The sequence below is a fragment of the Chiloscyllium plagiosum genome, unplaced genomic scaffold (assembly GCF_037043375.1).
Source record: "Chiloscyllium plagiosum isolate Xiang-an unplaced genomic scaffold, Cpla_swu_hap1 HiC_scaffold_7, whole genome shotgun sequence".
NCBI lineage: Eukaryota > Metazoa > Chordata > Chondrichthyes > Orectolobiformes > Hemiscylliidae > Chiloscyllium > Chiloscyllium plagiosum.
The window spans coordinates 21,346,708-21,362,451 of NW_028270145.1; the positions used below are offsets into that span (position 1 = coordinate 21,346,708).

Sequence of the window (15,744 nt, forward strand, 5' to 3'; positions counted from 1 at the left end):
GAGGGACCTTAAAATCCTACACAAGGTGGTAGTTAGCAAAGGCAAACGAGTGTGTTATTTGAAGAGAGGATTGGTAATGACAGTTTTTTTTTCAGTGTCTGTTGGCATGATTTCAAGAGGAGATAATTTGTTAGTAGGTTAATGGGATTGGAGTTGATGAGTGGGCAATGAATCTCATAGATAGATAGATAAATAAGATCAAAAAGGGCATGGAGAGGATGGTATAAGAAAGGAACTGGAGAAATATGTAGGTTCATGTTAGTGCTGGCGAGGGTATCCTTTTGAAAGGTTTGACTTGGTAGACAAGATGCTGGAGAAACAGTGGAAGTAGCTAATGAGATGTTCTCTATCTTCAAATTTATAATTGGAGTTGAAGGGGTAGAGGACAAGGGTGGAGATGGTCAGTGGAGAAAAGAGGCTCGAGGGTCTTCCTTTACTCTCTCCAGGGTGGTTCCCAGAGTAATGAGCCCTTGTTACTGATAAAGCCTTGGTGCTTTGTGATGATGTCTCTAAACCATTCTGCAGAGATGAAGTCTGTGTACCTTGATTTTGAGGGAACACGGGAGATGGGTGCATATTAGTGGAAATGTCCCCAGTTGTAGGGAGGACTGATTTTATGAAGGACAAAGGCATCACTGGATCAAGATAGGAGAAGCACATTGAAAGCTGCAGACTATGATTATAAATGAAGGGGCCAAATACTATGACTAGAAGCTTGAAAGTGCAACTGTAATTGACTTAAAGAAAACATTTCTGAATTAGAGATAGAACAAAGTTTGAGGTTATAAAGGAGTGAGAGTCAGGAAAGATATAATGAAATGATCAAAGATTGTTTCATATGTGACTGACACCATGGCAAGAATGAGGGCTCATGAGTTGACAGGCCTGAGAAGATTAAATATGTGTAGGAGTTTTGTGAAGCCGGTTATCTGCTTTAACCTGCAGAACTCTGCAGAACAGATTTGTTATATTTTCATACCATGAATTACATGCCTGCATTTTTTGAGGTGGAATATTTTGATTCGACTAGTTTCTGCCATCTTTTGCCATCTGAAATCATAGGTGTGACCATTTTGCTTGTGGCAATAAGTGGGGCTTGTCATGCATTCTTCAAATGTACAAAGAAGTAATCTGAATTTGATTAAATGGAAATAGTCCATGCAATGTGCATGTGTTTGATCAAACAAAGCTTCAAAATTCCTGAGATCAGGATTACCCTGCATCACGAAATGACTTGCTGAGCCCATGGATTTCCTGTGAAGTTCGCACTAATTTCCACATGAGCTTTCCTACATTATTAACATCTGATTGCAGTTGAAAATAATTAGCTGCTGTCATCCTTGGTGTCTTGCGTCATTTGAACAGATGGAAACAATTAGTTGCTTTCACAAACCACCCTCAACAAATATACTTTTAGACTTTGTCTTCATCGGGATGTACTTGGAATTATTCACAGTATCACATATTTAAACCCCTTATAGCACCAAATTGTACCTTTCCTTCTAAATGTTTTGACCAGTGAATATATAATATAGTAATGCTCAATATAGTAATGGCAGCAAGCCAGAAGTTGTTTTGTATTGTTTCACTGGATGTGGGCATTACTGGCTAGCCCTGCAATTGCCAATCCCAAAGACTGGCAATATATATTTCCAAATGCATGGAAACAGACCCTTTGGTGCAATTTGCCCATGCCAATCAGGTATCCTAAATTGAACTACTCCCATTTGCCTGCATTTGGCCCATATCCCTCCTAAACCTTTCCTATGCAAATACCTATCCAAATGTCTTCTAAATGTTGTAATTGTGCCTGCCTCAACCATTTCCTCTGGCAGCTCATTCCAGCTCTGACTGTATAACGTGGTGTGTGAATGAAGGATAAGAGGGTGATGCTTCCACACACTTGTCCTTGTCTTTCTGGATGGTAGGTGTTGCAGATTTTGAAATGTCAAAGGTGCTTTAGTGAGTTGCTGCAGTTCATCTTGCAGACTGATGTCAACACAATAGTTGCCTTTTTAATTGCTTTCTGTATCTGCATGTTAACTTCCATTGACTTAAAAGCAGGAACATCGAGGTCCCTCTTGGACATCTCTTACCACTTGCAAGATACTCTGCTTTCTGTTTTTTTTTCTTAAAGTTAAAACCTCGAATTTCTTCATATTGTACTTCATCTGCCAATATTTTGTCCACTCACTTAGCTCTCCAAAAGATGCTCTTGAAGTGATCAACAGTTCATCCACCATCTAAACAGCCACCTCTTTCATGGTGGGAAAGGATTTATGTATTTTAAGCCCCACTAATTTATCTCTTAAAGTTATTCTCTAATCCCTAAATTATCCATTATTTCTGGATGAATTTTTGTAGGTTCCTGAGAAAACCGGTATTAAATATTCATTTTGTTTATTTTCTATTTCCTTATTCTTCTTCACAAATTCTCAGTGAGCAGGTTATTGCAGAATTGTGCTTTAAGCGGCTTGATAGCACTGTCAGTGGCAACCTCCATTACTTTGCTGATTTGAAAGTCAACTGATGAGGTAATTCAGTGCCTGTCTCATGGGCAAGGGAAACTTGGTATGAGAGGAAATCAGAAGAAAGGATTCTCGTCTAGGAAAGCTGATGCTTTCCACAGTGGACAATGATGGCAGACACATCAAACCGCCGCTTGTACTTGTAGCTAGGGTGGGTGGTGAAAGAACAGTAGGTGGGCATTTAGGAAGACTGTTTGCAGTGAAGAAACTGGCACGAATTATCTTTGCTTTCCAGGATGATTGTGAAAACACGAGTGGTCTTAGCAGAAGAGAGCAAATCTGTGCAGTGCTTAATGTGGCCTAGTCATAGCGAGTTTTGAGAAGATATGTAGCTCAGGTTGAGGATTTGCTCGCTGAGCTGAAAGATTTGGATGGTAACACCAGTTGTGCAGATATGAATTCAAGCCTGTGTGTTTCAACTTGAAGAAAAAAAGGTGGCTACCATTGCAGGAGAAAACATTTGAGTAAGGTAATTCTGGAGACAAACCTCAAAGGCAGGGTAAGGGAGTGATTGAACAGAAAGACAGCTGCAAAAGCATTATATCTCAGCTACATAAAGTTTTTTTAATTGTAAATGTGCAAATTGTGTAATGAGCATTCAGCATTTTACTAGTCTATTGGTCGTCAGGAGAATTAGTGCGTGTGAGAAGCAGGAGTAACTGTTGAGGAGGAACCTACATAGAACTTTAACATAATGAATGGACTTAATGACCCATTTTCTAATGAGTCACTGAGTGGAATGTCAGAATAAGTAAACAGTGATGGGTTATTTCTATCGGTCATTGAGACTGGAATAAAAGGCAAAAAGAGTTAAAAGTGAGGCTGGGAAACAAAAAGCTTGACTCAGGGAGATTAGAATGTAGAAATCAGAATACTTCCACAAGAGAATTAGCTTGTTGCAAAGGGAGAACATTAAATGTAACTGGGGGAAGGTCATGCAGCTAATGTGGAGATAAATATTTCTACAGTGGTAATAAGCTCAATGTGCTGTTTCTGCCTCGTAACAGATTGTGATTTAATGGGTTTTTCCCTGCTATAATATTACACATTGCACACATATCCCTGTGAGTGTATAACTCAATGTTGGAATATTTTACCAAATAAAGTGACATCATGATGAGTCAAATTTGAAGAACCCAAAACTCTGATTGTTTGCAAAGTTGAGAGCCATCCCTGCCGGCAGAATACAAAGTCAAATTGAGTGAGAGTAAGCTGACTGGTAACTCTAGGTGATCTAAACTCGTGCAAGCTTGTCAAATGGCTGTGTCAACCAATCAGGGTGGAGTTGGGCCACACTAATGCATAACATCACAGAACTGTGGGCAACAGTTATTCAGTATTGTATCAGGACATTCAAACACTACAAGTATGGCTAAACCTATCAGAGACTTGAGTGTTGTGATCACAAAGGAAGTGAAGTCGATAAACAAGTGGAAAATTGTGATGGAAAGCAAAAAGTAGACATCGTCAAGGAGTTAGCGATTCCACCATTCAATTTGTCAAACTTTTCTGAAGCACAAAACAAAGAACTTGGAACAGCTCAATAAGCTGACATCTCTCCCACAAGGAAGAGGATGAGAAGGGCTGCTTATCCCAAGGTCAGAGAAGCTCTACTAATGTTGTTCAAGACAGCTTGAACAAAGAATGTACCCATCCCCATTCTAGTCCTCCAGGAAAGAAGAGTCGCCTTGTCAAGGAAGCTGGGCCACAAAAGTTCAGCTACAGCGACGGATGACTGGATAGATTCAGGACAAGACATATCGTCATCTTGCATGTGATATGTAGTGAGGGTGCAGCAGTTTCAGCAGCAATGGCAGGATAGTCTTGCTCATGTCCCATAAGGCTAGAGATATAGGAGCTGAATTAAGCTCGTGAATCTACTCTGCCATTTGATTGTGGCTGATATGTTTCTCAATCCTATTCACCTGGCTTCTCCTTGTAACCCTTGATACCCTAGAGATCAAGAACTATCTATCGCTGTCTTAAAGACACTGAATGATTTGGCTTCCACAACCCTTTGCGCCAACGAATTCCACAGATTGACCACCCTCTGGCTGAAGAAATTCCTCTTCCTCTCAGTTCTGAAGGATTGTCCCTTCACTCTGAGGCTGTGCCCTCAGGTCCTCGTCTCTCCTACTAATGGAAACATAATCTCCACGTCATCTCTATCCAGATCTCTTGGTATTCTGCAGGTTTCAGTGAGATCCCCCCTCATCCTTCTAAACTCCCAGCTAGCTCAGACCCACTATTCTCAACTGTTTGTCATATGGTGATCTCTTCATTCCCAGGATCATTTTTGTGAACCTCCAAGACCTACACATCCATCCGTCAGTATGAAACCCAAAACTGCTCATAATATTCCAAATACTAAAGTACTAAACAAGTTCGCTTCGAGGGACATTTTTAATGCACATGATGCTGGACTGTTTTCCCTTTTTTTTGCGCAACGTCACTCTTTGCTCAAAGTGAAAACATGTAATGACAGAAAGCAGAGTAAGGAATATGTTACTGCTCGGGCTCGCACCAATATACATGGTGTCAAAATCTGATGCCTCTTGTAGCAAAGTTCAAGAAGCCATGTTGGCGTAGTATGAGGCTAACAAAATCTCGTGGATGTCTTCAGTATTTTTGATCAGGAAAATTTTGTGAATAAAGTGTATCAGTGGAAGAAACCTGGCCTGCACACCCTGACGATGCTGCATTCCAACAACCCAGCCAAGCTCCAGACAATGGACTAGGGTGATTAGGAATTTGAAAATCCACCAGCAATGAGTCTCTCAGGTTATCAAGGCCATCGATAAGAAGCAAAGAGTACAACACAGTTTTCTAGGCAACAATCATGACAAAGGCCACAATTGCCAACTCTTGCACCAATTGAGAGCCAATCAACCTGACATGAGGCTCTTTCTGCTCACTCATGGAAAGTTAGCAGGGAAATTCCAGCAGAGACAACCATGAACCTTAAGCCGAGGTAGATGACCTTAAGCCGAGAAGTATGCTGCACAATGGAACGGACAGATGAAGCACACATCCATGCAGTATATTCTTTAATCAAGAAGACTGATGACCCTGAACAGTCTGAATATTCATTTGCTCACTCATGTATTTCTCCAGCAGAAGCCTGAAAGGGCATAGAGATGCTCTAGGATTTCACACTGCAGCACAAAGTGTGGAGAACAGCAGCCAGAATCTCCTGGGGTTATTGACCAAGATCTGGAGCCAGTCAGCAGACTGTATTCTGTAGAGGAACATTATCAGTCACAGAATGGTATTGAGTTAAAGGACATAAAGACATTGGGCCAGAATCCAAAAAAGTAGAAAAATTGACCTTATCAACCAGGTTCTATCCATCTACAACTACGAGGGCTGTCAGCATTACAAAGCATCCACATACCTGCTAGTCTGAGCTAATGTCCAGCAAATGTAACATTGTATCCTGCACTTTGTTCTGTTAACCTAATGTACTCCTATAGTACGATCTGTCTGTAAAGCACATAAGACAACAGTGTCACGTGTACCAAGGTATAATTAAATAATGAATCAGATCAGTCAAATCAAAGTATCTGGGGAATAGCTCCAAAACACAGATTAACTTGGTCTTGGGAGTACTGCGGTGATTGAACAGAATCAGGACCCAGACTATTCTTCACTTCTCCATCTTGCTTTCAGTGACAGTGTTTAAGCTTTCATTCGCTTACACGCTAGGTAGATTGTCGAGTGCATAAGAAGCTGTCAAACATTGAAGAAATGCTGACAGCAATCTTCCGATCAGGGAAAGCGAGTTTGTTGCCAAACAACATTTTTATAATGAAGCTGTTGCTCTTAACTTAGTCTTGCAGAAAAAGATGAGCTTTTGGAAACTTGGGAAAAGCCATGGTGAGACAGTTTTGACTATTTTAAATGGATTAGCCCAAATCTCGACCAATCAACTTTCACTTCAACATGAATTCAATTCTCCCTTTATACTATTTACACTGCCAGCTTCAATTTTTTTCTCTCTAGTGAGTCACATCTCATTTCATATTAAGTGGAAATGTTTTCCTCCATACTCCCTTTATGCTGTGTATGAAAACAGGAAACCATATGAGTTACGTTTGGTGAGGCAGGTTGTAATATTCATAGGTGGTGTATAATGTTCAAGAAACATACCTGTCCTTCCTTCAGTCAGATGATTCACATTGAAATGGCAGTGCAGCATTGGTCTATTCTGATAAGAATTCACTGAGGCTGAACCAAGAGAAATATTTCAATATCTGTTTCCCCCTCCTTGCTCTGCACCCAATCGTATGCCTTAATTTAAGCCGAACACCAGGCCTTTGGTGTCAGCATGAGCCACTATCCTGTTGGCTTCAGCTGATATGATCCACTTAGTAACAACATTTGCTGCAACAAGTAATTGTAACTGTAGTAGTGCCACTGTCGAGCTGAAATCCATCTGCCCTGTGGGTACTTCACATTGGTAAGTCTGGTCCGATATTAAGGATGTGTGTCGAAGCCGTGCAGGTAGACAGTTTAAAATAAAGCAGGTTCTTTACCCTCCTGGGGTTCAACTCCCACTATACCATCCTGGTGTGGGGGAGTCCAAAACTAGACGGCATAGGTTTAGGATGAGAGGGGAAAGATATAAAAGGGACCTAAGGGGCAACGTTTTCATGCAGAGGGTAGTGCGTGTATGGAATGAGCTGCCAGAGGAAGTGGTGATGGCTGATATAATTACGACATTTATTAGGCATCTGGATGGGTATATGAATAGGAAGGGTTTAGAGGGATAGGGGCCAAGTGCTGGCAAACAGGACTAGATCAGGTTAGGGTATCTGGTCAGCATGGACGAGTTGGACCAAAGAGTCTGTTTCCATGCTGTATGTCTCTATGCCTCTATGACTGAATATGCAGGTGGATGAAGGAAGAAATAAATACAAATTTCTGACAGAATGCAATGAACCTCCATGCATCCTAAGTTTCTTGACTTGCTGAGTATTTGCAGAATTCTCCTTTTATTTGTACTTCAGGTTTCCAGCACCTCAATGGTAGGGTCACACAGTGTAGAGGAGGGTCTTCAGTCCACCAAACCTAAACCAAGAAAAGTAACTTTAAATCTAAACCTGTCCCATTTTCAAGTGCTCATCGAGGTACATACATTTTAAAACTTGAGGTTTCCTGCCTCAAGCACCCCCACAGGCAGCACATTCTAGATTCCCAACACCATCTGCGTGAAAAAGATTTTCCTCAAATTCCCTCTAAACCTCCTGCCTTTCACCTTCATATTATGTCACTTGTTATTGATGCTTCAACTAAGGGAAATAGCTGCTTTCTGTCCACCCTGTCCATGCCCCTCATAATCTTCACCTCAGCTCCCCTATCAGCTATCTCTTTTCTAAGAAAACAGCTTGAGTTCATCCAGTCTCACCTCATAGCTGAACCTCTCCATCCTCGACAACATTCTGGTGAATTTCCTCTGCACCCCCTCCAGTGTATTCACATCCTTCCCATAATGCAGTTATCAGAACTGCACACAGTACTCTAGTTATAGACTAACCAACATCCTGTATAGGTCCAACCTGACCTCCCTGCTCCTAAAATGTTTTCTAATTAACCTGTTTTTATTGCTATTATACACCTCCTGAAGCAAATGTGACTTTTACAGCACCATAAGAACCCATCCGAAGTTTCAGGAAGAAGCCAGCAACATTGGTCAGTATGGGGAGTGAACCCAAGACCTTGATGTTAACAGCACCACTGTCTAACCATGTGAGCTAACCAGCCACCTACCACAACTGAAAAAGTTGCAGCTTTAACTATTAGGGAGAAAGTGAGGACTGCAGATGCTGGAGCTCAGAGTCAGAGTGTGGTGCTGGAAAAGCACAGCAGGTTAGGCAGCATCCAAGGAGCAGGAGAGTCGAAGGTTTGAACATGAGCTCTTCGTAGCCTTAATTATTAGCCTATTCTGCCACCTTCAGAGATCTGTAGACAAGCATCCCAAGATTCCTTTGAGCTTCCTTGTGTCTGACTGTACTCCGTTGCCTTATTGCTTCTTCAAGAGTACGTCACCTTCTACTTTGCATGGTTAAAATCTAGTACTTGCACTATTACATTATTTTTGTAAGGCAGTGGAGGATTTCAAATTCAGTTTTTAATTTCCTTCTTTCCCTTTAACCAGCCCTAGTTAGGGAACTGCCTGCCCCCCATATCTGTGTCTCTTGTTCCTTCGGTGTGTCAGTTCTGTAGAAATACACCCTGATCTTGGGGAAATCTCTCACTAGTGACTGCTGTTTACACCCCTCGTTGCCTGTTTAAAGATTTGTACATTCACTTGGACCTCTAACTCCTTTCCCCTCCCCCTCCCTTTTAAAAACTCTGCTCAGGTTCCCCTGTTTAAAACAAAAGTCAATCTTAAGGTTACTTTTTGTCAGTTAAATTGTGTTTAGTCTTCTATTCATTCATCAACAAAAACTTGCATTTATGTGGCACCTATAAATAGTGACATGTACCAAGGAAGTTATCAAATATAAGTTTGTCATCAAACCTGCAAGGCACATTCCAGGACAGAAAAATCTTCGTCAAAGAAGTAGGGTTTAAGGAGCAACTTAAATAAAGGAAAGAGAAGTTTGGAGTTGCACAAGTTTATGGAGGGAATTCCAGAATATGGGAGCATGGCAACTGAAGTTGCAACCTCCAGTGGATTAGCAATTAAGATCCAGTCGGACAAGAGACAGAAGTTTTAGGAGTACAGAGCTCCTGGAGTGTTGTAGGGTTTGAAAGAAGCTGCACAGATGTGGGACAGAGGAGTGAGGCAGTGAAAGGATTTGGAAACAGGGATGGGGATTTTAAAGCTGAGGCACTGTTAGACCAGGAGCCAGTGGTCAATGAAACTTTCAGCAACTGTACACTGAACTTGTCAGGGAATTCACATGTAAATTGAAACAAACTGTTCATTGGATGGCCGTAAGTGTTCTGCATCTGCCAAGTCATTCAGCTAAATAAAAAGAAAAGGAAAATATTCTCAAGGAAAATATTTTCGTTATTTTGAGCTTGAAATACGGCTTTATTGGACATTTCAAAGTATTGTGATTTCTGCCTTGTTAAACCTGTATCTGCAGTGTCCCTGTATTATTATTAATAGAACTGTTCAAAGTGTTATGATCTTCACAAGTGACATGCTGCAACACGTATTGTGAAAACTTGCATTTGACTCAAAGTGCTTATGACATTTTATGTTGAAACAATTCTTAATGTTTGTCCTGGTACACACAATATTTGACTAATTGCATGCAGGAAAAGGAAGGATAGCCACTCATCCTTCCCTTAGGTAGAGGGGAAGAGCAATTTCCAGGCAAGGAAAGTAGGTCTCCCTAATTGGCATCTGGACACTCTCAGTGCTTGCTTTTTCTCTTTGAAACAGGCTACTATCAATCTGTTTTAGACAACCTTGTTTAGCTATTTCCCCCTGTCCATGAGTCACTTCATACTTTTAGCTATTTTTCATATTTAATCTAATTTCTGTAAAAGTGAGCTGATTTAAGTTATTGCAATAAGATTATAAGGCATATAAGCAGAAATAGGCCATTTGGTCCATCCAGTCTGCTATGTTACATTTGTATTTGTACTTTACATGTTAAAAGTACCTAATCTAAACTGAGATTTTGTATATGAAAAAAATGACATTTAAAATGCATAATCTTTTAATGTACTTGTACTTGTGAGGCTCAACCTAGAAAGCAGCAAACAGATTTTGTTTCTAATACCATAGGTAAAAGAGCAGTCCTCAAGCACCTACTATATCTACAGTAATTTACCAAGTACAGCGTACCATAGTTATGGGACTGGGCTAGCAACTCAATTCCACGTAACAAGTTCTAAAACTGAATTTACTAAATCTTGTAAATAAAGTACTAGCAACAGAAACAATGATCAGTTGTCAAACTGCCATTCGCCTGATGAGATCAGTTCCTACATTGACTGCCAGTTAAGCTGTGCAGCCCTCCAAAGTCACTGCACTCCTCCAATTTTGGCCTCCTACATGCCCTCTATTTTAATTGTTCCACAATTGTAACAATGTTTTCAGTCATCTGAAATTTATTTCCTTGACCCCTCTGCCTCTGCGACCTTCTTGAAGATGCTCCTTGAAACTTAATTCCTTCTCAAAGCATCTGATCATTTGCCTGATCATATGACTGTCAAACTTTAATTGGTAATGCTGCTGCAAAGTTCTTCACTATGGTAAGCAGTTAGTTGTTTGGTTCCACAGAAAAGGCTACTCCCTTGTTTGCTTCCTTTGTATATTTCCCAATTTTAAGGATCTTCCCTTCTGGAAAAATTTTTGGACACCTGCTTAATCGAGGTTTTATTGAAACCTTTCTCATTCGAGCATCTGAAAACTTTTGTTTTCAGTATGTACCTTGGTTCTCTTTGTAATTATAAAAAGGGTCTGAGTCCGCTAGGCCACTCTTCATTGATCAATGAAACAATTTATTATTGTTTGATTTGCCATCATACTCACATTTCAAGACTCTGATCTAAAAGAAAACTGTTCTGAAGAAGCTCACTCGACCTGAAACGTTAACTGATTTCTCTCCTGAGATGCTGCCAGTACTACTGAGTTTTTCCAGCAATTTTCTTGTATTTAACACTTTGTCCTGAGAAGGTTTTTGGGTTATTTTATATTGAGCTGGTGCCAATACGTCTGTTAATCTCAGTCAGAAGGGTTCACTCCCCACATCTCAGGTCAGAGTTGAACATACCATATAGGTATCACATGGGGGTAGTTTGTGTTTTGATATAGCAGGTCAATGAGCCAATCCTTTTTGAATAGAGTCATTGAGATGTACAGACCCTTTGATCCGACTCGTCCATGTTGACCAGATATCCTAACCTAATCTTGTCCCATTTGCCAGCATTTACCCATGTCCCTCTAAACCCTTCCTATTCATATACCCATCCAGATACCTTTTAAATGGTGCAATTGTACTAACCTCCACCACTTCCTCTGGCAGCACATTCCATACATGCACCACCCTCTGCTTGAAAAAGTTGCCTCTTAGGCTCCTTTTTAAATTTTTCCCTTCTCGTCCTAAACCTATGCCCTCTAATTCTGGACGACCCCAGCTCAGGGATAAGACCTTGTCTATTTACCCCTATGATTTTATAAATCTCTATAAGGTCACCCCTCAGCCTCCGACACTCCAGGGAAATAGTCCCAGCCTGTACAGCCTCTTGCTATAGCTCAAATCCTCCAGCCCTGGTAATACCTTCTAAATCTTTTCTGAACCATCCGTTCTAAGACACACTGTCTGCAACTGGATCCTCTGTTTCCTGACCCACAGGCCACAATCAGTGAAGACTAGAGACAATATTTCATCCTCACTAATACTACATTCTGGAGCCCCCCAAGGGTGCATACTCAGCCCCCTGCTGTACCCACTGTGTCGCCAAATACCAGACTAATGCCATTTACAAATTCGCTGATGACACCACCATAGTCGGTCGAATCTCCGATGACAGACGGGAGGTGGAAGACCTGGAAAAATGGTGCACTGAGAACAACCTCGCTCTCAATGCCAGCAAAACCAAGGAACTCATTATTGACTTTCAGTGGAATGTTACTCATGCCCCCCCTAAACATTAACAGCACAGAGGTGGAACGAGTGGAGAGTGTCAAGCTCCTGGGAGTGATCATCCACAACAAGCTTTTTTGGACTCTTCATGTGGATGCATTGGTTCCAAAGGCCCAACAATATTGTCTCTTCCTCCGGCAGCTGAGGAAATTTGGCATGACAGCGAATACCGTTGTCAACTTTTATAGGTGCGCCATCAAGAGCATTCTGTCTGGATGTATCACTACCTGGTATAGCAACTGTACCATTCAAGATCAGAGACTGTTACAAGGAGTGATGAACTCGGCCCAGACAATCGCAAAGGCCAACCTCCCATCTATAGAATCCATCTACCAGGCCCGCTGTCAAGGAAAGGCCGCCAGCATTCTCAAAGATCCATCCCACCCTGGCAATGTTTTTCTACAACCTCTACCATCGGGGAGAAGGTACAAAAGCCTGAGCACACGCACCAGCTGGTTTTGTAATAGTTTCCACCCTACTGTTGTTAGAATATTAAATGGACACTCAAACTCTTAACATTCGCCTGTACCTGTGTTTTTGTTTTTGCCGCTGTTTACCTATTATTTACTATCTAAGCTATTTAACTATGCGATCTGCCTGTATTGCTCGCAAGGCAAAAAGCTGTTCACTGTGCCTTGGTACAGGTGACAACCAATTCAGTAAACTAATCCTTTCTTCATTTCAGTCTGTAATCAAAATCCAGAATAGTAAAATGATATGATCTTCACAGGTTGAACATAGTATTTGTTTCCACCAATTGTTTCTGTATAGTGAAATCTTCTCCTGACTTTTGCAATCTACTCACTTAAGAAAGTGCAGTTGCTTCTGCTGCTCTTCTCGGTGGTGGGCCTGCAGTAACCATTCCTTGTGACAAATTGCCACATCTGTTATCTCAGTTTTACATTTGGGAGCTGTCCTCGAGACAGAAAGGGCCTGCATCTGAAAGGACAGCATGGGCAAGATGAGTTTTGCAAACACTCTCTCATCAGCTTGTTTGCAAACACACTGGACTCAAGGGATAAATAACCAGTCGAATCAATTGCCCCACTTCATTGCCAGAACGATGTTGAACAAACTTTTTTTTATAATTTTATAGATTTTTGTATTAAAGAAATCTCCTACATCAGAATTGTATCTTTCAAGACAAAGAATTTCCATTTTTTGTTATTTTCTGTTAAGATGATGTTTTTGAAAGCATTTGCATTTTTTGGTTTGTTTTTGTCTGTTGAATACAGTCACCGATTCAACAACTTTTGCTGTAGGTGTTCATTCACAAAAATGGGTCAAATATTTAGTGATAACATTTTTAAAGCCTGATAACTGATTTTCTCAGAAGATAAGAGTCTGATCATAACGTCTGCATTGAGAAATATGATGGGTTTCCATATACAGTCTCAAAAAAGTTAATGCAAATTTTGGATCTTTCAATTCCCTCTAGTTCCCCTCCCCTAGTTATAAACATAACATGTTTTATCTCACAATACCTCTGCCTTTCTCTTTCAAGAACTTTATTAATGTCAGATTAAAAACGGATCATGCTAGAAATACTCAGCAGGTCTGACAGCATCTGTGAACAGAGAAAGCAGAGTTAAGGTTTCAGGTCAAGAATCTATCTTCAGAACATTCTTTAGCCTTTTAATTCACCGTTTTCAAATATACTGTTTTTAATTTCTATCCATTGCATTTATATACAGTTGCCTTGTTCTTCCGCCCAGTGTCTCTAACCTTACAAATATCCACATTAATTCTGCATCTGCCTGATGGTTTTACAGTTTTCCTGGCCAAATCATATTTTGTGTCATCAGTAAACTTTGAAATCATTGCTTATATTCAAATCTAACTTTTTCTAGTATTTCACGTGAGACATTTAATGAAATGGAATCAGAAGATCCAGATATATTGCTGCATTTGCTTTTGTCATTTCTTCCACAAAATATGCTGGAGTGTCCAAACAAGACTTTACAAATCCATGTCATCCTTCCCTTAATTAATCCATGTTTTCCAAAAAGTTTTATTTTATGAAATTTAGGAGTTTCTTCCAGGTGATGTTTAACTATCTTGATCTATGATTACTGTGGTCATCCTCTTTGAATAAAATTGTTTCAACAACATTGCATATTTAAAGAGAATTTGACAACTGTGATTAAAAAGAAACAAAATGATTGAGAAACTCAACAGATCTGGCAGCATCTGTAAAGTGAGAAACAGTTAACATTTTGAGTCTGAACTCTGGGTTCTAAAGAAGAGACATATCAGACTTAAAACATTAACTCTATTTCTGTCACTATGGATGCTGGCAGACCTCCTGAATTTCTTCAGCATCTATGTTTGTATTTCAGATTTTCAGTATCTGTGGCATTTTGCTTTTGTGACTGGTGCCTTTGTCTGCATTCTGAGTACTTTCAATAGCGAGGGTGCAATGATCAGAATCCAGTTGCTGAACCAGAGTTTTATTTACTTCTATTAATTGTTCACGTCAACCTCTACATTGTCACTTTTTGTTTTATCTGTTTAACAATTAAAAGCTTTTGTCTAATAAATTTACCATGGCATTATGTTCCACATACCCTTCTTCAGAGAGGTTTTCACATCACTTTCTAACAATATCTGTTCATCTTGTCAATCTTTCACTGCACTTTCTATGTTTCTCACATTTTATTTTAACGCTGTTCAGCATATTTTATCATGTGCCTCCTTTTTGAATCTTATTAATTTTTGATTATTTATGGTTCTCAGTCTGTTGATGCTTTCTTAAGAATGTATTTATCTTGTTTATTTTTTCCAATTTAAACATCTCCATTGCCAATTCATCATCATGTTTGCAAACCACTCCATTAGTTAATTTGAAACAGAACTTATTTTCTCCAAAGTCTGTTTTTTTTTTCTGCCCAGTACTTATTGATACATGCTTCTTTCCTTGTCGTGGATGTTGTGGTCAAAAATCCCCTTATTTCTCTATTTTTGGCTTGAGTTATTCATCCTAATTGCTTTCCCAGAAGTAAGCGGTCAATCTTTATCACACAATCCAGATGATTACTGTTACCCTTGTGAATGGTCTCTGTCAGGACAATGAATTGCCAGCAAATCGTTGCCAGGTCTTTGATCTATATTAGAATATTTACAAAACAGATCATTATTAACCAGTGTTCTGATGGTTTAAACCCATTATTGGATAGTTTATTACTTATTTCTGTGTTCTGCCTTAAACAAAATTCCGATAAATACTACAGAAAAAGACCACTTTTAAGAATGTATTTACTCGGAGAACTGATTGCAGTAATCTACATGCCCACGAAGATTGAGATTAATAAAATTGCATCTGGATCCTAGAATTATAGTTTTAGATGCCAGAAAGATGAGCTTCCGTGGGAGAGTCATTGTATCAGCAGGATGAGCTTAGATGGACATTTTGATGCATAAAGGGATGAGTTGAGTGGCCTTTGAGTTTTTTTTATCTTTACACCTTTTGGTTTTGAGTGCTGACTTTACTTGCATTCACTCCATTTATTGATTTTTATCTTTACAGGCACATGTAAATTGGATTTCCCTGATGCAAACAAACTTTATTCCTTCCAGCTGAATGTCATGCCAGGTAATTTTTACTA

The 15,744-nt window shown here is 39.9% G+C and overlaps 1 protein-coding gene across 5 annotated transcripts in view; it reads left to right on the forward strand.

The window, feature by feature from the left end:
• ube2f (ubiquitin-conjugating enzyme E2F (putative)) overlaps window positions 1–15,744 on the forward strand; it is a 123,648-nt gene that overhangs the window by 50,006 nt on the left and 57,898 nt on the right. For 4 of the 5 annotated variants that reach the window (XM_043693164.2, XM_087988816.1, XM_043693166.2 and 1 more), the window contains one exon: window positions 15,666–15,731. The exons of the other annotated variant lie outside the window; for it this stretch is intronic. In XM_043693164.2, coding sequence (XP_043549099.1) covers window positions 15,666–15,731 — 66 coding nt within the window. The remainder of the gene's footprint in view (window positions 1–15,665; window positions 15,732–15,744) is intronic. 5 annotated transcript variants of the gene reach the window in all.